The sequence below is a fragment of the Triturus cristatus genome, chromosome 11 (genome assembly GCF_964204655.1).
Source record: "Triturus cristatus chromosome 11, aTriCri1.1, whole genome shotgun sequence".
Lineage (NCBI taxonomy): Eukaryota > Metazoa > Chordata > Amphibia > Caudata > Salamandridae > Triturus > Triturus cristatus.
The window spans coordinates 907,648,866-907,673,593 of NC_140594.1; the positions used below are offsets into that span (position 1 = coordinate 907,648,866).

Below are 24,728 nucleotides of genomic sequence, written 5' to 3' on the forward strand. Positions count from 1 at the left end.
TGTGTAGTCACAAACCCATACTGCGATTTTGTAGCATGTTACCGAATCACTGCGATTTTGTAGCATGTTACCGAATCACTATTTGGGTTTGGTGCATACAAAAAGGTGGTTTTGCGGTCACACATGGACTGATTTTGTTAATGGTAAAAAGCCTTAGTACATCTGGCCCCAGGTACACAGACCTGATATGCTGAGTCGCTTGCATTAAGAGTGTGAAGCAGCACAGACTAGTAACATGCACCAATATGTAATTAATGAGGCCACAGGGAGACTCATGGAACATTATAGAGATGTTGACAGAGAAACAAAGGTCCAAATTTATTAAGGTTTTGCATCTTGGTTGAGTCACTTTTGTGGCGCAGTCCGAAGGAAAATCCATTTTGGTGTTTACTATGCCTGCAAAGTTGCTTTGTGTGGCACAAAGTAACGCAACATAGAACAGAGTGCTGCCTTTCATTACTTAGCGTTGGTCAGAGGTTAAATGGGCAGAGCATGGGCATTCTCTTACAGATATCCTGCCCATAATCCAGGCGCAAGGAGGCCTGCGTTAGAGCTAGGCAGCGACAAGTGCGTGAGGCATAGAGGGTGCTGACCAGTGCCATATCTTGGTAAAGATGGTGCTGTTCAGTGCTTTCCTGTCCATGCAATGCAACACAGCAACTTGCCTTACTGATCTACATTGAGTAAACTATTAGTAAATATGCCCCAAAGTATGATCGGTAAAGATGCATTGAGGAATTTCTGATAAGTAAGGAGTAGTATATAACAAGGCCAAATCTCTTTAGAGCAATGCATGATGATCACAAGCTAAAATCCATATGACAACAATAGTCTGTGAAAACAAAATATGAAATATCCCACAGCTTGGAAAGCCTATGGGTAAGCCAACAGAGATGAAGTACAATTTGCGTTGTTCTATATTTGTTGTAAAGTATCCTTGGATGGGGTTGTATTTTGAGCCACACTTCCATCAATTGAATTTCTTTTACTACTGTGACTGCTGGCTTTGTCAGGCAGCAGTACATTTACAAGTGTTCTATGATATTCAGCACTCAACTTATGAGTCGTTTGAGATAGCAAGCCTGACGCAGAAACTGAATTAACTAAATCGGTTTAGAATTGCTTTACTCCAAAAACCCAACCATGGATTCCATTTACAGCCAAAAACCTTCTCTTCTTTGATAGGCCTTGGATTTGGTCCCTGTGATGGTTTCCAGCCCTTTAAAGCCCACTATACTTTTAACACTGGTTTTCAAATTATGTTTTACCTTTTCATAGGATGCGAACAATTAAAATACAGAACAGAAAGTGGACATCACAGACATTTTCTGTCAAACTAAATAAAAACAGACTTATAGAACTCTGTGCACTGAAATAAGGCTCAATGAGCCTGTGCTATGAAAATATAGGGTCTAAAACAAAGAACTAATGAGCCATCTGTAAGGAGAGCTTTTAGTAGATCACTTACCGCAGACAGTTGACTCCAGGAGGCCCGCAGAGGCCTGTATTGAACAACTATCCGCTCATCTGATTTCCGCTCTCTGCTCTCCACCTCCTCGTCGGAGTCAATATCAAGGGCCTTCTCTTTGTAATTTTGGTAGAGTACAGCAGTTTCTAAAATATGAAAATATAGAAACTACTGTAATTCACTGGAATCCATCACACTCGTTTATTTGTAACAATTTCTTATCCAAAAAGAAAGCAGTCCATCTAAACATGCCACAGTACGGTGTTCCACAAAACCACATTGTGTCCTCCATTCTCTGCTCTGCAATATCACAATAGTGCACAGTTAAACCTTTATTTCTGAGGGCCATGAAAATCCAGAACTGGGCCCAAATTGAGGCTTGCACCCAAATCAGGCTTACAAGTGTTGCAAGAATTACAAGAAAACAGTGCTCCGAATGTTTTGCCAAACGAAACCTGGAATTCTTTTAGTGACCAAACAGCACACATTCCACATTTACACATCATGGAACCATCCGCAGCCCGCGCAGGTAAAAGCAGTACACGATGACGAGGGAACATTATTTATTTATTTAATTTTCGCTCGTCATCGTCTCCTGAAATCCCCCCTCCACCTAGCCTCACCGCTCTTACCTGCACGGGCTGCGGCTGCATGCACCACGTGCAACCGGTGGGTTATCGCCAATTTTGAGGTGCACGTATCAAAATGGTGTTGGAACTGTGGAACTAATAATTAGTGCATCCAATGGTAGCACAAAATGTGGGAGCAGAGTTACCAAACCTATTTCTGCATTGCCCTTGCAATGAGGCCCTTGTAGCATTCATAAAATATATTCACAAAAAGACATTTAGCTACACCTAAAGATTTAAAGTACTTTAGACACAGTAGCACACAGTACTGCACACTACAATAATCATCAACAAAACAGTGTCTCTGGGTGATATAGCTGGCAGATGTTACATCCACCCCACTCCTTGTCTTGCCCCCTTTTTCCTAGTTCTCTTCCCTGATTCTGGGATCCCTCTTTCCTCAAGGGGCACTTCACTAGTAGCAGCTCAGGTGCAGTTTCAATCAGCTCCAAATGCATATGTGCACTAATAATTCTGAAGTCCTTGCAATCTTACTCCGTCCTAGGATCACTACGTCTTCTCCGGATCCTTTCAGCGCTGCCAAGAACACCACTGGCACACTCGCACACTTACAAGAACAGCAGTGCGCCAGCAGTCATAAGTGAGCTTCTTCTGCACTGGGCATAGGACTGCGTGCAGTGGCGTGTTTGTTGCAGCTTCACTTCACAGTTGTCTGAAGATCAAGTCCAGAGATGGCACAGTTCCAGACAGACCATTAGTGAGTGCCGTGCTGAAGGGGTCCTCACGATCAACATTTGCAGCCCATTCAGGGCCGACTGGATAGAAGGGATACCACCGGCAGGGCCTTCAGCTCTTCGGCAGACATAGACCAGAAGGGTTGTTCAGCAACTCAACAGATGCCGCCCCACACAGGCTGTTCAGTAATTAGGCAGATGAACACCAAGGTCTGCCTGGACCGCTCTCCATAGGTTTATGTCGTCCGGGTGCCATACAGCCACCACAAGCATGCTGGGCTGCGCTGATTTCAGGAAAATCTTCCTGCCTCAGGGACAGGCAGGCTTCTACACTCTCTCACTAGGCAGACGCTTTCTAAGGGCTTTAGGGCAGTTTCACAGTTCCTCGAGACACAGATCCAGACTTCGGCTAATATCCCCTCAACTCGGTGAAACTGGCTGTCAGGCAGACACCAGTTCTGGTTGTACAGCAGACCTCTTAGTATTCTACTGAGCAATCCATTCCTTCATCACAGAGAACTTAGAACTGGAAGACAGTGGGGTAGCTGGGATATACACCTGGAAGACAGGAAATGTGGAGTCACTATCTCAAACTGTATAACTGGGTTGCATTGTTTCTTCTTTCAAGTGTCCTTTGCTAGCTGTTCTTCAGGTATAGTCTTTTTGTGCAGAGTTATGCTTCTCATGCAGAGTTGTCTCTATCTGGAAGCACCCACGACAGAGGCACAAATAGGCATTAGGTTTCTGCAACTAGATCATTTCAGGTCAGTTGAATTAGTAAGCTCCCGCACCTATCACAAGAGAGTCTGCAGGCCCAAACCCCACCAACCAAACGGCAGTGTTCCGGAAAATTAATCAGCAGCTTATTGATAACAAAAAACCTCATAGAATAGCTAAAGAAGTTCTTTATCCACATGCCTCACTTCAGGGTTTGGGTCCTTTTCTCCAACTGCAGGAACGTGGGCAGAACACTTCTGGTCTGGGAGCACAGTCCTCACCCTCCATCTTGTACAAGACAAGACCAGGGACATCCAACCTGGATGCCATGGGCTCCATTACTTTGTTTAACACACATATCAAGCATGTACCACAAGGGCTACACACACCAATAATCTTAACACAGTTGAGGGATAGAAGTGAAAAGGGCTGGGCAAGAACATAGAAGCAGACCTCCCACACATGGGCCAGTAGGCCTCAACTCCTGTGAGACAGACAAAAAGGTTTGGTCCAATACTGATCCTTAAAACATGGTATGCTCCCACCACAGCACAATGTACTAAACGTACTGACAGGGACAGCATTCTCTATTGCAAAGAAGGGCACTGTTGGGGCACTCCTTCAGGTCACAGGAAACTAACAGGATCTCTCAAAGCAAGGGGCAGGCCCAGGCTTCTACTCATACACTACATTAGCATGCTGTCAGGGCCAAAATAGAGTCAGGATAACAGATCCAGGCAGGAGGGCACTCAGTGCAGTTGAACTTGGCCATTTACCATGCAGGGGACATTCACGTTCCAACACTCAGAGATTTAAGGGATAGCACTCATATCCATTGGCAATTTATAAGCCACAAGCTTAAATCTAGGCAGGTCCAACTCAGGCTTTAATTTTTCTCTGGTTGATAAACTGACTACCAATAAATTTCAAAAACTTGATGAGTGCATAAAAAAATATCAAGGAAAAAATATTGAGGTTCAACATATCAAAAACCAAGATGTTGTGAAGATAAGTGCATATGGGTAACCACTGATTTACTATCTCATCTCCACATTTATGTACCTTGAAGCTAAATATATAGTTAAGGTCAAAATAAGTGATGTTAAGTATAGTAAATCTATACTAACCTCTATAAACTTACATTCACAATATGTTTGTTCTTAACATTCAGGCCTTGATATTTTGGACCCATAATATTTTTTCCTTCATATTCTGGTGGAAACCCACTGGGATTTATGATTTGTTTTACAAATGACTAATTTATAGTGGCAACTGCTACAAAATAAATTACCATTCTGCAGACTTGGAATATCCTGGGCCTCTGGAATTATGCAATGTTGTGGCTGCTGAGTTTTCCACATAATTGTGGATTTATCACGTATGCCACTTAATTCATCATCTGATACATAATCTGAAGATTTTTGTTTTTTAAAACGGGTTTCTTCAAGCTTAAACTAACCAAAAGTTAGTAAAATGCTGCAAAACGTGTTGATGCGCAGTCAAAGGCGCTTTGCAGAGGTTGACTGTATACCTATCTGTTGCTTATTACAGTATTTGGGTGTTAAATCTGGTGTAATGGAGTTAAACCTTTGTCCTGACAGTATAAACATGAATAAAAATGACTAAATAATGAAGTAATGCTATCGAAAAATGTGGTGCATTATGCAGCATAACATTACGCAACATAATTTTATTTTCTTGTTGCATAATTTTATCCACCCTCCATCACAATTCGGTTCTAGCCTGCTGCATAATTCAACTCAGACAGTAAATATTATAAAATGAATACATCATGTAAAACAGAAGGGAAATTCATTTCCCTACCATGGTCCTCGGTATGAGTGGCCCAGTAAATGAGCCAGATTTTCACACCCACCGAGTTACCAATACTAGGGATACCAGTAACTCTGCAGATGGAGAAAACTCAGCCAATTTCAAGGTGTGACACTAAGGGGCCTATTTTGATGTAAGTCGGAGTTGCCTCGACTATCATCATCGCGGATTTGGGACCGAATGACCTCCGGTCAGAAGTCCCGACCACCTAATACGATGCAACCTCACATGGTGCAGTCGTATACTCACATTTCCCTATGGGAAATCGGCTGTAGCACAAGCTCCCAAAGGGAAATAGGAGGTTGTGCTCATCCCTGCACCATGGCAGGCACCTCAGGGTGCCTGGCACACAGTGCCGGGTTCAACAGGGGGGCACAATAGGTCCCCCTCTGCCCCCAACCGGAGGCTGCAAGGAGAAGGGGGCCCTGCTAGAGGCCCTCAAACTCGCTTTCCGACAGGCTTTCCATGTCGGAAAGTCCAGCATGTAAAGCCTGTGGGAAACCAAGCATTGTAATCCCAACAGCGGAAAATCGATCCATTGGGATTACGGGCCGGTCTCCGACTGACTGGAGCCTGTCGGAATCCAGCCTGATTGACCGGCCGGTTTCAAATCCGACCGGCTACATTGTAATTAGGCATTCGGAATTGAAACCGACCATCTCGGTCGGAAAGCCTCCGACATCAGGTGGGAAGCTTTCCGACAGAGATCGTAATAGGCCCCTTAGAGTCCACTAACAAAGAATGATTTACTGAGGGCATTGGATTGGAAATTGCTGGTCCTATTCTGCCAGTAATTCCTTATTTAATCTGTTCCTTCACACAGGATTATTTTTAAAAGTTGAAATCTTCGGTGAAAGTAAAGAGATCTGCTGTGTTTCGATGGATCGGATTATTACGATGGGACCAGATTTAAGAGGCCACTCGCATGAGGAAGTATGTGTCCTTAAACTAAAAATCAGGGATAGAACCAAGGAATATACTTTTAATAAGAACTTTATCCAGGCGCATTAACATAAAAGCCCAATCTCCTTAAGAAACTCGATTAAGAACAAAGTGCAGTTTGTGAAACAAAGGGCAGTAACATGAACAGCCCAACCAAAGTCTGGAAATAAAAGAACTGCTCCTAATCTCACAGCAAAGGCTGCAGACAAAAGAAGCTGGATAATTTCACTTTGTTGTTTGCAATATTAAACACACAGGCTGGTCACTAATAAATGATTAACCAATGGCGCACTAATCATTCCTTTAAAGATCTAAGATTTTCAATGCAGCGTGAAACTGTACCTAGTGGAGTTTTGAGGGCACGAACGTACTGATATTATCTAGAAAGAAATTACAAAAACAGAAACTATGCTATTTTGAGTTTCATTTTACTTGAAACAGACCTTATGAGCACCGGACCGCAGATAGCTCAATGAGACTGGCAGGGACAGTTCAGTCCCATGGTGTCGCAATACTTTCATTTGCATTAGTATTCAAATGCATGACAACATTTAATTTTGGGAAGTCATAATCAGGGCCAATGTGTTTATAAGAATATGGACGGATCCATTGAGAGCCAGATGGACTGAATTAGGCAGCATGACAGGCACATTTTGTGGCATATTATGTGATTAAATGCAAATTATGCAACATGTTCTGAGGCCTTATTGGCTGTCTATTTTTACATTTAAGCACACAGTTATTGATACAAAAAGGATCCTGGAGATACAGAAAACAGAGAGGTTTTTTAAGGGTAAAATAGTTTGTGGATGACATTCAGCTGGATTCAATTCTAATAAAAATGATCTTTTTCTAGGCATCCTGCCTCCTGGAACTCCATTTTTAGCTTGTTTTGTGCTCAATCTGTATAGTGCCTGGAAGTACATTTACTCCAGAAATAGCCACGTGTCATCGTAATGTCCATTATTATGTAAGTGTCTAAGTAGGATGGACTTTAAACACCAAGACTCCAGACCTCAAAAAGATGTAAAGTATTTGGGATTCTATGATTAGGACCGCATTTCTCAATTTGCCTGTATGTCAGGTGTGATGACTGAGGCTCAAGTAGGCGAGGGCTGCTTGCTGTGCCTGAGGAATGCTAACTCTACTAGGAGCTGCTCACAGATGTAGTACTGGTATAGGTTATTTATCACCGCCAGCTTAGCAACCCTGATGCATGACGTCTCTGACATCAGGGTTCTTCACCAAGATACACTTGCTGCCATGAGGCCAGTGTCCTGATGCCCCCTCTATGTAAAGTAAACCTAGCCATACTAGCATCCATATTGCCCACTTAGGATCATACACTGCCATGGCAGGATTCACACTGTCCCCAGTATCCAAAACACCATTGGCTTGCAAACAAACATACAGTCATGCCAGAAACCACATTATCCCCACACTCAGATTAACTACGAGCTGTGTTAAGGCTCGGGGGCCATTTTAATAGTTTTACTTGTTTTTATCTTACACTTGGCACTTTATCTTTGACACTGATAGGAACTGTGTTAAAGCTCCGGGGGGCATTCTTCTGCGATTTTGCACAGGAAATTACATTCTCTTGGTCAGCAGTCCAGTAGTTGGACTCTGGCGCTCACGGCCACGCTATAAAGGGGCCTGATGATGCGACCGCGCAGTGGGCGTGCCGCTGGCAAGCCGTCTGCACCCATCCTGCTGGTTTTTCTACAGATAAGTATGTATACACATCAGACCAGCTAGAAATCTTAGAGGGACAGCCAATAGTAAGTGTCTACATTCTATTTCTCTCTCTAGCAATGATTTTCATTGCTCCCACAGTCCTTTTAAATTTTGCCAGTTTTTCAAATCCCAAGCTGTCCTGCCTCCTCAGGAATCGCATAAAATGTTCCTGCTTGATTGCAGGTCAATTCCCTAACACTCTACAGAAATCTTTATATATTTTGTGAGGAAGAGCGCCTGGAAGCTTTGTTCTTAACCGAGACGTGTCTCAATAGTGAGGCTGACCCCGATCTCATTCAGGCCCATCCCCTCTGGGTACCTCATTCAGAAACAAGATCGGGAATTAGGTAAAGGCAGAATTGCTATCATATATAAAACTGTACTTAAATGCTGCATTTCTGTAGGTCCTCTACCTGATTGTGAGAACCTCTCATTTGCAATTGGATTCTCACCTATTTGTCCGCTCTCAGGTATTTTAATTTATCGGCCCCCGGGTGCCTACGGACAATTCTGTAAAGCCCTCCCTGAAATGGCAGCCAATTTAGCCAGCTACCCCTCCAACTTCACGCATTTAGGCGATTTTAATCCCCATTTTGATGACCTTTCGCATTTAGCCACCTCTGAGTTGGTTAATGAAACTTAAACAAAGAGTTATTGGTCCCACCCATCTGAAAGGCCATTTACTTGACCCCATTTTCTCTAATATTGATGAACTACTGGTAAAGGAGCCTACGCCATTGCCTTGGTCCGCCCATTTTCTGATTCCTTTTATCTGGTCACCTCTGGGCCCCACCCCGCCGGCCAGCACGGTTAGAAGACAGACACGTTTATGGTAAAAACTTCCATTGGAACATTGGGTTTCAATCCTGGAAAACACCAGACTGGCACCTGACCCCAATCCCACTAGTGCCAATGATAATTTTAAGAACTGGATTGAGTAATTGCTATACTAGGTCCTCCCTAAAAAGTGGCTTCATAACACTGTCGGAACTAACAGAACAGCATGGTAGTCCCCTAAACTCCGTGAGCTTAAACAAATCTGTAAAAGATTGGAAAGAATATGGAGAAAGGATTTTTCCCCTGTCAATAAATTAAAATACAGGGAAGCCATTACAATTTATAAAGAAGAAATTAAATCTGCACAAGATTCATATTATGAAGCTAGAATTACTTTGGTATCTAATTCTCCTCGTGAAAATGTTTGCATTGCAAAAAAGCCCATGAAATCAACTCCACCTCCTGTTATTTCTGGTGATGCTTCCTCTCGTTGCAATAGACTGGCAGAGTTTTTTTTTTTTACACAATCCAAGACATTTATACCTCCTTCCTCCAGGCGATTGGACAGAGGAACTTATTATCTTTGGACAGCGTACCTAAGTTCAGTGAGCATTTCCTGGAGGCAATTCCTTCTATGAAACCAGAGTCGCTACGAAGTATTTTAGCTCAGGTAAAACCTGGTTCGCCTAAAGACTTAGCACCCCCGATTATTCTGAACCAAGCTCTTGAAACAGTCTCCCCAGTGATCTTGGAGCTGATTAATGCCTTGATCTTAACTGGAGTGGTCCCTTCCCTATGGAAAAGTGCCATGGTGAAGGCGCTGCTAAAAAAGCAGAGTCTTGATCCTGATCTCCTGGGGAACTATTGTCCCATTTCACTACTGCCAGGGATCAGTAAGATTGTTGAGAAGCATATCAATTCAGCTCTTTCTACATTTTTGGAGTCTCATAGTCACCTTCACCCCTCAAAGACTGGATTTCGACCCCAACAGGGTACTGAAACTGCCCTCCTAGCAGTAGTCGAATAGTCCAAGAAAATCTTAGATGGGGGAGGTTCTGCAGCCATCATCCTCTTGTATCTTAGTGCAGCCTTCGACACTCTTAACCACCACCACACTTTGGTCCAGAGACTTAGAGGTGGGGGTGATTGGGGGGGGCCTTAAAGTGGCTGCAATCCTTTCTGGAAGATAGGTCATTCCAGGTTTTTGAAGGAGACGCTATTTTGAAACATATGTCTCTTAGCTGTGGTGTCCCACAGGGGTCATCCCTGAGCCCCACTTTGTTTAATGTTTACATGAGCCCGCTAGCGGAGAGAGTGAGGCCGTTTGGGGTCCAGATTGTCACCTACACTGATAACACACAACTCGTTGTCGCCCTTAATCACTCCGATAATTCTTCGCATGGTCTATGGGCTTGTTTGGAGAAGGTTGCAAAGTGGATGGGGCATTCATACCTGAACCTCAATGGAGATAAGACGGAGCTGATGCTCCTAGGTAACTCTCTTACTTTTAATGTAGGAATGTTATGGCCAGAGCGTCTTGGTCTAGCTCCTACTCCTAAAAACCAGGTAAAACTCTGGGCAGCTGGCTTGATTGTAACCTGAATTTTAAGCATCAGGCCTTGAAATTGGCAGCCAGTTGTTATGGAACTCTTAGGATGCTGCGAAAAATTCTCCCTCTTCTACCTTTTCTTGCCAGAAGACTTATGGTCCAGGCATTAATTCTCTCTCGCCTTGACAATGCAAATATTCTCTACTTAGGAGCTCCTCGTGCTACCATCACCAAGTTACAGACTGTACAAAACTGCGCAGCGCGTATGCTCCTGCAGATTCAGAATCGCCAATCTGCGAAACGAGCTCTTACCACCCTCCACTGGCTCCCCATACAGGAGAGAATTAAGTTTAAGGCTCTGTATTGCACACAAGACATTAGCAGGGAAGGGACCGCCTATCAATCGGTCCATTATCTCGCCCCTCTGCTCGAACAGGGGCTTGCGCTCGGACAATCGCCGTCTCGCCGTAGTTCCTAGAATAAAAATGGCAAGAAGTGGGGGCTGTCTGTTCTCCTATAATGCTGCCAGGTTGTGGAATACCCTCCCCCTCCACATTCGTCTTGAACCCAACTATGTGGCTTTTCAGAAATCCCTCAAAACGTGGCTTTTTCCTTAATGTTGCTTCGTGGTTCTCACTGTTTGTGCTGCTATTAGCGCTGGGTTGCCCTAGGGTAGCTACGCGCTTAAGAAATGTTAAAAAAAAAAAAAAATCTGAAGCAATAATAAAATATCAAGAAATATATTACATCTATTATGTAAGTCATAGTTATTCTATCAATTCCAATACCCTTATGTGGAGTGTTTGTACTGGAGCGCAAGAGTTTGTGGCCCCACAGGAAAAATTAAATGATAACACCATTTTATTATAATTTTAGTTTTTTACACTGGCTCTGTTTAGGCGCGGGTGGGGCAGGACGGAGCTGGACTGCCCACAGACCAGGGGGAAGAGTGATGGGCACTTTCTAAAGTGTGCATGACGGTTTGGCTGGCTGTCTTGGGCCGGCCAAACATTCATGTGCACTTAGCATGTTCTCCATCTGCTGTATTGCACAGTCCGGGTGGAGAACATCCACAGGCTCCCAGTGGCTGTCTGAGTGCCGAACCACTGCGCCAAGACCAATCATGACGCTGCTGGCATGGTGACAGCATCTTCGTGATTGGCTAGGGGAGTCTTGGAGCATGTTGCTTCCTGTTTCCTGGGTCAGACGAAGAAGAGGCGGCGGCCTTCATGTAAGTGGCTTTTTAAAAAGAATTTATTAAATTTTACCCTTCCCCGCCCCACCATTACAGCCCGTAGCTGCCGCTACCGCCTATGCCGCCTTCGATGTTGATAGCTCAGTTACAGCTGAGCAGCAGGTGCAGGTGATGAGTTGGTTGTGGATGCCCTGTTCGAATGTACTGGAGTTTTTAATAAAGAATACTTATTACACGCTACCTGTAAGAAGTCTCCTTTCAACAAATGCACTGACTCATCACCACGCACTTTGTTGCCCTGGGCAAACAAGCAGCATGTGAACTATGTACAGTGCAACAGCTGTACATGTTCCAGATGATGTGTCAAAGTGCAGTTCTGTACATGGCTCTGTGCCATAATCATTTTCAGATAAGCTCCTAGTTGGTCCTCCCAGCTGAAATAAAATATGCCCATCCGGGCAGCTGTTTCTAGCCTGCTCTGCCAGATTGATTTTAAGGATCCCGGGCTCAATTCACAAAGATTTTGCTATAATGTACCCTTAAGGTACTCCTGGTTTACTCCTCAATTCCATGAATAAGCCAGGAGTAAGCAGGATTCTTAGGAGAGAACGTCACACCTATTTACAGCCCACTGTTTGGGAATCCAGCACCCAGTTTGCTTTGGTTGTGCTAAGAGACAAGGGTCCCGATTCACAGATTTCGCTATTGTTGGGTGTAAAGTATTATTATTGTGCTCTTAATCTGAAGAGTAAATTGCTTTCGAAACTGAGAATGGAAAACAAACAGCCCTAAAATTGATTGAGATGCAGTGAAACCTGCTTCTCCCAGGAGAAAACACGTTTCTTCAGTTACAAAAAAAGGGCAATTATCCTCATATGAAGTTTTTTCGAATGCAAAATAACAAGAGCTCCCGGTTTTATGACTTTTTCTTTTTTTACATTTCCGTCTAGATTTATCCGTATTTATTCGTTGTTAGTTTTATCTGTATCCTGCCTGCCCTGGGGCCTACGGCACCCTCGCTTCGAAGCGGCAGCGTGAACATTCCTGCAGGCAGGATCTGGCCCCCTAGTTGACAATTCCCTCCCCCAGGACGCCGTTGCTTCTAGTCTGGGAACCTGCAGCAATGCCTGAACAGCTGCGCGAGGAGAATGACGGGAACTCAATTCATGCAAATTCATGCGAGTCCCAAAGCTGCCCGGTGAAAACCAGGGCCTTTATTTCATTCATAGCGGTCTGTACGGGGCAAAAAAAGAGCTTAGGACGACAAAGGCCGGCATGCTCCCAAATGTGAACCAAACAAAACACACATTCTACGCATCCACGAACACGCGAAAGGAGCCTGACTGTCACACCAGTAAAACGTGGATTTGGGGAAAATGTGCAAAACTACACCGAGCAGCTCTTCGTGAGAAAAAAAAGACTTTCAGAGAAACAAAAGTGAAACCGGTGCCCAGCTGAAACTTCTGCATCCTGCTACAAATAAGTTGTTACACAAGCATTCGACGTCGTAAAAAAAATATATATATATATGTTCTTCTTTACAACGATCATCTATCTGTACGTGCACAGGACTGGAATTGTTGTTTGCACATTCAGCTGCAATGCGAAATTAAGTCTCTTTGAGAACTGGACAGAGTGCAGAGAAATTGTGTTTTTATGCGTCCCCATTAAAGAGATTATTAGCAGGGGGAGAAAAAAAATAAACAACAAATTGAAAAGGTTATACCCACACTTTTTCAGTGTGTCTGCGGAGTAAAGCTGGGGTTAAAAATGCCAAAACCCCCTCAGCAGGAAAAATACAAAAGCAGGTGGATTTTGTACTTGTACACAGAGAAACGTCCTGCGTTCAGCCGACTCGTTCCTCCCTTGACTGCAAAACGTTGTCAGGATTGTCTCAATCGGAATAGTCCTGACACAGGGAGACATTAGATTACGGGACAAGGGTGGCCAATAAGATTGCTGTTCTTTCAGTAATATGATTGGTCACCCTTTCAAACAAGGCCATGTGTTAAGCACATTCTAATTGGTGACAGATAGCCAATCAAAACAGCCCTTAAACAGACTTCAAGCACTGCCCATAACATAACTCAAACTTTTGCTGATTATCTCACTTAGGGGCATATTTACAAGCAGGCGATAAAAAATTATCGCCTAATTAGCAAGGCCACGCTGACGCGTGAAACCTTGCTTTAGCGTCAGGATTCCTAACGCCCAGCTTTGCATCTCTAATGAGATGCAAAGTGGGCGTTCCTGACCTAACATGACAGGAGAAATGTCGCTAAGCGACATTTCTCCTATCATCAAGCCCCACGCTATGAAGCATAGAATCAGGAAAAGTAGCGAGAACCCCTGTTATCTCTACTTTCCTTACGCCTGCTTCAGGACTGACTTAGCCATGATATCCTATCGAAGGTGGATATCATGGCTAAGTTTGTGAGTCCCCATCAGCAAGCTAACGCCACATTGAGTGAGATTATCGCTGGGTTTCCAGCGATAATCTCACGTTAGGCAGTTAGCATGAGGATTTTTAATCGCTGAGGAGATAAGCGTTGCTAATAGCACGCAATCTCAGCGATAAAAATCCACGTTACCCGACGATAATTATCCTCACGCTAAGAGCGCTGAGCAATAATTATCGCCAGATGTTGCTGATATGCCCCTAAGGTCGGATGACCACTGAAAACGTACTTATATATTTAGCTCTCTGCATTTGGAGGAGGACCCCAGGAAACTGAATTTTTGGGATTTGCTTCAGTGTACCACAGAAAAATCTCCCAAGCCTAGATAGGTCGTATTTCTATAGAATTCCACTTGCATACATATTAGCACAAAATTATTTCTTTTATTCAACAAACAACGTATGTCTTCATTCCCATGTAAGTCCTTATTTCCAATGAACCTTTAGCATCCAACGTATAATAGCACGAGATTTAGCCACTCTCGGAATTTCGGATACCCTCGGTACTGGGGTCGATAACTCTGTGGGAGGGAAAATCTAGGCCACTGGTGATAAAACCTCAAAGATTTTAATCTTTACATTTAGCTAGTAGATTATACTAACATCTATTCACAGCTCACCCATTCTCAGTACCACTCTCTCCGCCAATGCACACCGGTTAGCATGTCCGTCCCCCTCACCTGCCTGCTTACCCACTGTTTGTTACCCCCTCACAACACCGACCACATCTGAGACAAGAGGTAAGCACCACCTTCTGGTTACAAACTGACTTGAAACTCCACAGAACACTGAATTCACAAATGTTATGACCCCTACATGTAATTGGCTGCAACCGACTCTGCTTCCTCTATACGTATGTTGCTTATTTTTATGGATCATGCACTGTCTGATGTGGTTGCTCTGTTTATCTACTGAAACCAAATACAATGATTTATATATATAAAAAAAGTAGGTATATGAACCTTTATCTATGGTATGCATTTAAGATCGCCATAAGGTCACTACCCTGGCAGAGTAGACTATTAGCATGGGATAGCAAAAGTGTTCCAAATTAAAGGTGTTTTATGGGAGAGAAAGAACAGCTGACAAAGTGTCCAAGTCCCATGTTTTACACTTTCACCCAGTATTGGCTTTGTAGGTGGTTTGTTTGCTGCACTTTTGGACTCCTACGCAGAAGGTTAAAAGCAAAACTGTAAGTTCCAGAATATAACAGTGTAGTGCCAAGCTACAAGTGTCATACACAGTACCGTACTAATGGTGCCATGAGCCCTAGTTCATGAAGGGAAAATGGGACCCCTAACTTTCCTTTTGCAAGTCAAACAAATTATAATTAAGGTTCAGGAGCCCCTCAGGTCCCTGGGCTCCTGTGCCACAGCTCCTGCTGCACTATTGACAGCTACACCCCTGGTCACACATAACATGGGGACAATTGTCAGCAACGAGCAGTGCTTAACTTGAGGCAGTAGCTTCCGGTGCTCAGCACAAGCACTTAATTGGCAGCACCGGCACTAAAGACCATCTGCCACATGCTGGGCTATTTTCCTGATTTAGAGTGAGCACAACAACAGTTGTTTACTAATCCAATATACGTTAAAAATAATGAATACCTGCCACCCTTGCTAATCTTATAGTTGTGCCGCTGACCTGTCCTGTTGTTGCTGTGCTGCACAACTGTTGAATCGCTGAACGTTGGAGGTGTGGCCTTGCTGTGCTGTGCCTGCTCACGTTTATGTGTCCACATGCATGCATCAACGGACTGCTGCAGGAATTGATCTGGAGAGCAGAAGAGGAAACGCAGGCACGAATCCGGCTGCGATCTTCATTTTGCAAAAACATATGAATTTGGAAGAAATATAGAAGGAATTATAAAGCACCATAAGGCACCACAGATATTAAGGGCCTTTGGTCCTCTACCTCCTAGCTTACAGCCCCGCCCTGCCCCGCCCCACCCCAGGCCACACGAGCACGGCACCTGTTGGGCTGTTGCTGTGTCACGCGACAGTTGAATCGCCGAACGTCGAAGGCGTGGGCTTGCTGTGCTGTGCACGTTCTCGTGTCCACATGCATGCATCAATGGACTGCTGGAAGGCTGAAGGGGAAACGTTGGCATGAATCTGGCTGCAGTTTTTATTTTGCAAAAACATAGGAATTTGGGAGAAATATAGAAGGAATTATAAGGCACCATAAGGCACTGCAGATATTAAGGGCCTTTGGGCTCCTAGCTTCCAGCCCCACCCCAGGCAGACACAAGCGCCTGGGATTTAGGCATTCCCCGCTGTAGCAGGACAAGGGTGTAACTCCGCCGGCCCCTTGGAGGGGAGCCCCGAGGTGTTTGGCGTGCGGCAGTATGCCCGTCACGCTGGTAAGTCTTGAGTGGGTGTGTGCAAAGGTGGTGGGGGCTCTGAAACTGGAACCAACGGCTATCTGGGGAGAGGACAAAGCAGGAAACCAACATATCCATAAATGAAGAAAAAGGAAAAACGCCAGATTGAGGACTGCCGGCGGCAATGCAGCAACACAGCACCTTGCCAGCTACCGTAATGGCACAGCAGAGGTAAGTGCTTGGGATCTAAAAATAAAATATACCTATACGGAATGTATGGAATATAAAAGAAAGCTTTAATTAATTAATTATTTGTGGCAGACGGATTGATAAAAACTGTGCAGTGGACCGTAAGGTTGGAGGGGAGATTACTACATGGTGCGCGAAATGGCCAGCTGGCAAAAAGTGTTGGAAGAGAGCTGTGGGTGAAGATTAAAGAAGGTTAAGTAAGGCAAATTTAAATCCACTACATCGGCCGCCAAGAGATGGCTGCAGGAAAAAGCAAATTACAAAACAGGGCGAAATGGGCACTTACAGATGGACAATGAGGTCTCAATAGAAGGTGGGACATTAGAGGAAAGTATGGGAAATCCAATAGAAGGAGAAATAAGGCCACTAAGGGAAAATACAAGGAAGAAACCCACATCTGAAAGCCCACAGTATGGAGAGAAGAGGGGGAGCGTATGTCTCCAAGTCAATCAAGGATTTTGTGGGCAAACATTTCAAGAGGAAACAATTCCCATGATATACTTTGGAAACTGGAGTACGCAACAAATAGAGGAGGACAATGACAGACAATGTGCACTCGATTTAAACTCATCCATTAATAACTATCATAACATCGTAAGCCAAAACAAATCTACCATGGAACCAAGACGGTCCTCATTGCCGCAGCTTTTTACCCCCCAAAATAAAGAAGTGACACAACAGGTGGAGAGTAGTATGAATGGAAAGAGGGGTGACCATGTTATAAACCCTAGGGCTGAGCAAGAAAAGAGTATGAGGCAGTTGGAAAGCCGGGGGATTGCAAAAACAGAAGGGTCAGCACAAAACATTACAATAGGATTAGATGTTTCGGTAACACCCACGGCCACAATGCTAGACATAATGCTTCTGTTGCAAAAACAAATTGCAAGGGTTATTAGAAGTAACTATGATGAATAACGATAATCTAAAACCCCAAAAAGATCAATTACAGAACATTGTGGAAGAATCAAAAGCTATCTGTGGCCATATGCCAACTATAGTAAGACCAGTTATCGAAAATCAGAATATGAAAAGTGCCGGCGAAACTCTGCAGATGGCAGAGTTGCAGAGTGATATCTCTTGACACTATGTTGATAAATAAATAGGGTGAAACATTAAGGTATAGGCAATATATTCCACGGATAAAATAGGGTGGAAGGGCCGGCATCAGGGAAAGAGTAAGGAAATGAAATGGCAGTAAGGAAAAGATGGAGGAAACTTCCAACGAGTGAATAAACAAAAGGGGAGAGCTTCTGGAAGTAATGTAAAGAAATGGGAAAAGAAGGGGACATCAGGAGAAAAGGGGGTGTAAGCCCAAGTGGGGGAAAAGAATGTTCGATTAAAACCCCTATGGAAAAATAAAAGGGAAGGAAGAATGGACAAACCACAGGAACAGGGTTCTGGAGAAAATGAAAACACCGGGGAACAAGTGGAAAGAGGAAGAAAGCTAAATATAACACACTGCAAGAATGTGCTAGTCTAAAGGAAATAGGGACTAAGGACCTGAGACAAGAGGGCTTTACCCAGAATAGCAAAGGGAATGAAATCACAAAGGGTTTGGTGTATTCAGGGTTGGTAAAGGCGGCTATTGTAAAAGCAAAGAAAGAGGTACAGAAGGAAGGGATAAGATTAATCCCAGAAACAGAATTGGATGTGAAAAGACACCAAGGTAGAGCTTTTATGAAGTGCTATGAAGCTCTAGGGGTAAGACAGGTCAGGTTGATAGATATGGAGCGGGAGGAAAAAGCAAATATCAATATTACCGTAGGCACAACAGAGATCAGTAAATTTTGGGATAATTGGAGCCTCATAAATAGTTGGACATCCCCCCTCGCCAGTTCTACAGGAGGTGGGTTGCCTAAGTGAAATCAATTTGGATAATGGGTAGCCGCACATCCTTGGAATTTTAACATGGAACATAAATGGGCTTGGAAGAATGACAAAACTAGAAAGCCTTAAAAAGCTAGCCAATAGTTTGGAGATCATGTACTTGCAAGAAACATGGCTGTGCTACGAAACCCCCCTAATCGAGGGGTTTGTTCAACTAAACAGGCCGGCGAAGAAAAAACTGCAGGGACTTCAAGTGGGGAGGGGGTGAATTATTAACTTAATATCAACCAATATTGCGATAAAGGTGATACCTGTAGTGGTAAAAAGTAAATGTTTATTGGCTTGTAGAGTATGCCTGTTGGACCCCGATATCAAGTATGATAATAAGGTGATTATGAATGTATACATGCAGTGGGGGAGCCCAGAAGAGTACAGGATAGAGATGGGAACTTTTAAAGAAGATGTGGACAGTCTGTGTGAAAATTATGACAATGATATGCTTATTCTGATGGGAGACTTTAACCATAAAATTAACCCAAAAAGGATAGATCCCTGGTTTATAGAAATATTATGTTCATATAATATAAGTATGGCTAGCTTTCCTGATAGTACACATCCCGACGAGACATAGCATTAGGAAAATACTTGGGCATTAAGGGTTTGTTTGGTTTGAATGGCAGGATAGAGACCGACTGCCTGCTAAGTAAACATTTAAGGTAGGCACACAACTCTGCCCAATTGATTACATTTTTCTACAAGCCTGGAATTTTGAAAAAAATAAAGGGGTTTTGTGTAACACAGAGAGGAGGAAGCAACCACGACCCGTTGAAACTAGAAATAACCAGAGGCAAAAAGAGTTTATGAGATACAGTAACCCCCCACATCTAGATTACCCTAAGCAATTAACAACTAAATTAACATAGGAATGCTTAGTAAAACTGGCTAATTTCCAACAGAATTTAAGCCTGGAAAATGTCAGGTCACAAAAACAAAAATGATATGAAGAAACAATTAGACAAGTGGTGGAATGTCTTGGGGTAAAACTAAAAGAGGAAAAATTGAGAGCTAATAAGAATCAAGCTAACTACGGAAAGAGATTGAATTGGTTCAGTGAGGAATATATGAAATTAAAGAGGTTGATAAGCAAAGGGGAGAGAAGCCTCAGTTAGATAATATCTGGGAATTTATACTAATCTAGTTAAAATGAGGAAAGTGTATAAAATATTAGTCCATAATCAGAAAAGGAAATACAGAGAGAAATGCTGGGGGAATCTGCTGGCAGCAATCGAATCACAAAATGCACGAACATTCTGGAGGTTTGTACAGGAAGGCTCAGGAAAGATACAAGGGGCTATAAGTTGTGTGGTGGAGGAAGCTGCATGGGAAGAGTATTTGGGGGACCTGTTTGATGGCAAGAGAACAGAGCCTGTAGAAAGAGACACAATACCTTGGGTAGGGGTGGATGAATATATAAAAATACATTTCACAGTAGACAATGTAAAACGTACTATAGTAAACTAAATCTAACTCATGCAGCTGGCCCAGATAATCTCCCCCAATCATAATAAAGACACAGTCTGAGTGGCGGGCTGAAGTGCTATCTCAAATGTTCTAGACTATATTAGATACAGGTCAAATCCCTGATAGCTGGAGAGGTGCCATAATTCAACCGTTACATAAGAAAGGAGATATCAAGGCCCCTAAAAGGTTTAGGCTAATCATTCTTCTGGATATGGGAGAAAAAGTATTTGTGAAAATAATTCTGGGAATGCTGAAGGAATGGGTGGAACAGAGGTCAATTGTGCCTGTGGAAAAAGGCGGATTTAAGCAGGGCCACTCCAGAATTCATCATTGCTTCGCCCTCTGGTCAACTACTGGGAAATCAGTCGAGCAGAGAGGGAAGCTGCTCAACTGTTTTGTAGATTTCCGTACAGCCTTCGATCTGGTAGACTGGAGGTGCCGATGGGAAACCCTGATAAAAATATGACATCCCAAAGGGGTAACTGACTATAATAAGGAGTTGCACAGGCAAAATTGGGCACAGGTCATTAAGGACACTGAAGGGACATTGACATGGAAAATAGCGATCAATAATGGATTAAGACAGGGTTGTGTGCTGGCCCCTCAACTATTTGCCTTATATTTAGCAGACCTACCTGCTGCCCTTGGGGTGGATATAAGTGCGAGTCCTAGAATGAACAGAAAACAAATATCGTGCTTGCTGTACGCTGACAAATTAGTAATTTTAGATCAGACAGAGATGGGCCTCCAAAGAAAGTTGGATGCGTTCAGTGAATATTGTAGGTCCAAACATCTAACTGTAAATATGAATAAAACCAAGGTGCTATGCTTTGGGAAAAGAGTAGACAAGTTTAATTGGTAACTGGGCCACACAAAACTAGAAACAGTAAATGATTATAATTATCTAGGGTTCTGGTTTGAAAGGTCCATGAAATGGCATACCCATATGTAGGCCCTAAAAGCTAGAGCCCTTATATTGGTAAGCACTTTTTAAAAAATGAATTGTGATTATGGAGAGATGTCCCACAGAGCTATGCTGAAAGCTTTTAGTGCCATGATACCCCCACAGTTAAAATATGGAGCAGAATTACTGTGTATTAGTGGTAGAAGTGGGCGGGATACTGAGGAAGGGACTTATATCAAGACCCTAATGTCCCTACCAGGTTAATCCATGATTCAGGCAATAAGAATGGAGACAGGTATGACCTAATGGAATATACAGGACCAAGTGGCATTAATACGATTTTGTAAAAGATTGGGCTTGGGTGAGGATCAGAAAGTTTCCCAATGGTGTAGGAACGAGATCCAGCAAAGTGATTTAAAATGGGCCAAAGGATTTAGAAGGAAACTGGAATCCGTATGTGGGAATTTGAAGGTGAGAGTATGCCAGTAGACGTTACACGTAACCAAGGGCGAACCAAGAACTTTAGGGAAGGAATTATCCTGGGAAAAGGATTGGCAGTATTTGAGAGAGAGAGAGAGAAAAAAAATCAACAAAAAAAAATCAACCAAAAAAAAATCGGTGCAATTTATGCTAAGCACCTGGCAGAAGGAAGCCTGGCTCCCATATTTGGACAGATTACCAAATCGTTGGCTTAGGTGTGAATCATTAAGAATAAGAATTGGTATTAATCCCTGGGTAATAAATGAGAGAATAAAAATGGAAATGATCCCAACCCAATGGGAAGTGTACATGTAAGTTGGGTACAAAATGTCATATTCTGCACATATTCGTGGATTATTTAAAAGTGCTACCTTTGTGAAAACTGATCCTACGCCTCTTCTTTTTAAAATATGGAATCATGAATCATGCCCAAGCAATAGAACTCCTTGCTGATATGCGCAACCTGGATATTGCAATAGCTATTGGAAGGTACATGACTAAAGTAAAAAGCTTTTGCTTGGACAAATAAGACAAACCATGCACCCAGGTAATTAAGAATTGACAGCCAAAGTGAGAAATGAAGAATAATGTAAATGGGGTAGGATTTTAGTTTGATTCTGGTAGAAGAATTTAGATAGGAAAACTCTTCCAGGAATTTTACATTTTTATTGAATAGGTGTAATGAAGGATTATGTTTATAATTTAAATTCTATCCGAGTATGTGCAATGAAGTGTCAGGTTTATAATGTGATTTTTTAAGGAATACTTATATTAGAGTTGCATATAAAGTGATATGTTTTGCACTGTTTAAAGACCAGTGGTCTAAATAAACATTACTTTGACTGAATGACTGCTAATCTTATAGCTTTAGGGGCCTGGAATAGTCTGAATTGTCACACTTGTAGGAGTGTGATGCTTAGTAGCTGGTTTGGTACTGTAAATGGAAGCGCTAGCAGGGGCAATGGGTGGTGTAGGCTGCAGTGGCCTCTTGATAAGGGCGCTGCCACTTAATTCTTTACAAATTAAGCACTGGCTATGAGGAAGTAATTAATTGCCCAGATAGAACTTGAGAATGTGTGAATGCTAGGAGTCAGCGAGGCATTGAAACCCTGCCAGGAACAGGACCGAACTGTAGAACCAAAAGCTTCACTGGAAAAAATGCTCAAACCAGCTTTGCTCCCTTCATCTCCTCGTCCAGTTTCTCTCTTTTCATACATCCATTATCTCTTTCTCCTCTACTTTCTCCTTTCTCTCTGATCGTTTTCTCTCTACGTCCCCTCCCCCCTTTCTTTCTTTTTATCTCTCTCTTGAAGCCTCGGTGTGCCTGCTGCAGTTAACCTCAGAGAGCTCGGGAATGTGACAGAGGCATCATGAGCTGCCCTGGGCTTTTAAACCTGGCGTCAAAGGGCTTCAGCCCACGGGGGAAATGCCTAGTGGAATAAAGGGCCTGTCCGGCCGGCCCTGGCCAGAATCACCTGGAAGTGAAGGCTTTCCTTAATTTGCAGCATGTGACCTGCTACCGGCATATATTTATTCATTCCAAGTGTGAGCATGAGACGAAATGGAATGTATAGAGAAGGCAAAGTTGACACATTTTTAAAACCACTTCGAGTTACACTTTTCAGCCAACAGGGACATTCGTGAACTAAACCTCTATAAAGCCACGGGCATGCCTGAAAGCAAATGTCAAAGAGTCCAAGAAAAAATGAGGCACTTTTCAATTTTGAGTGAAAGAAATTGCATGATGATCGGAAAACTTCTGTGCAGGGCTGCTGATGTCCCGACAACACAAAGCAAAGAGCTCAGACTTTAAACCAGCCATGCATAGTGAGTCCCCGAAAAAAACCTGCCAGTTTGGTTCTAGGAACAGTACACAGGAGGAGATTATTTCTGATTCCCTAGTTCTTTGGCAGTAAAGTGTGAATAAAGGACTGATCTTTTCCATAAAAGCATGTAACAAGCCTTACACAACCATTGCCAATACTCAAATACATCCCTATGCCAGAAGTGATGTCACAGGAAGTCATGTCACAACCCTATGATGCATTTGACTTTCTTTCCTTTAAAGGGATTATTTATATTTTCCAGCTTAATAAAGCTAAGGTACATACTTTGCTACGCGTACTAGATATACATTTAAATATATTCATACAATGTTTGTAGTTCTTGTATAAACCACACATTCATGTCTACTTCTTTGCCCCCACAAAGCAGTGTCTGAGGCATGCGAGATCCACTATGTAAAACTCACCGCATGCAGATAGAAACTACCTGCAATGCAATAAGAACACAAAGAAGGTCCTGCAAAGATTACTATATGAACTACTGGGCATTTTTATGTTATTACCTTTTGTACATGTGACTTATGGGGTTAATATTAGCAATGGCATATATCAAATTACCATGTTCTATGGGAAGGAAGTGCAATAATCTATACAGAAAACTCAAAAGTATCTTGCTTGTCTGAGTAATACATAAACATCAAATGAAATAGACATTATCACATAGAGTTGAAGAAACAAGTTAAATATACCCCTTAACTATTGTTTCCACATATAAAGAGACCAGTTCAACTACAGACACTGCAAAGCAATCTCCAAGGGATGCTTACAGCAGCACAGAGAAACTATTGCTTCCCCTAGTTATGCCCAAATGATGCACCCTGTCCACATATAAAGAGGTAATTGAGCTTAAATAATTGAAAGTTACAACGTTTCAAAAGAAAGGAGAGGTTAGTGAGGTAGGTACATCTTAATGGGTTCTATTTACTGAAGATGTCAGCAACAACCTTTAGATTATTAATCTAACCATGGCCAATATTGAGGAAACTAGGGTCGATAAAACAAACAAGGACTAGTCATCTTTCTAAAATCTTCCTGTGGCTCTTTACATGAGTGTACTCGCAACTTGGTACAAGTACTGATTGCCAACCAAAATCTACAAACATCAGCCATCAAACCAATATATTTTAGGAGATGCCCCAGGGATGGGGGAGGGGAGGGGCGGTTGTTAGTCACAGAAGGTGATGGAAAATAGGACTTAATATACCCGAGGAGAGCGCCAAACCAGATGGCAGTTTTACCAGTGGTAAGAGATTCAACCACAACTGAAGCCACTATTCTTACTGATACAATTGTTAATTATCTTAATATCACCTGTCAACAGATGAGAAATCATTACCGGGCAAAGGTCTTTTGCTCTACAAGTAGAAAATAAGAGCACACAATATCTTAAAACAATACATTTTCCAATGGTACCTGTGTGACACAGGACTAAGACCATGCTTTATCTATAACATACCACCACAGACAAATCCCACTGAAATCAGTTACATGTTATTGTATCAGGGTACTGTAGTATTAAATCACCTACAACAACTGACAACTACACTGTAAAGTAAGTAATATTTACTATTCTTGACTCC

At 42.8% G+C, this 24,728-nt stretch overlaps 1 protein-coding gene across 2 annotated transcripts in view; it reads right to left on the reverse strand.

Annotated features, from left to right (window-relative positions):
- Positions 1 to 24,728, reverse strand: part of ARHGEF26 (Rho guanine nucleotide exchange factor 26) — a 380,265-nt gene that overhangs the window by 333,158 nt on the left and 22,379 nt on the right. For both annotated transcript variants that reach the window (XM_085634821.1, XM_085634822.1), the window contains exon 4: positions 1,469 to 1,614. In XM_085634821.1, coding sequence (XP_085490947.1) covers positions 1,469 to 1,614 — 146 coding nt within the window. The remainder of the gene's footprint in view (positions 1 to 1,468; positions 1,615 to 24,728) is intronic.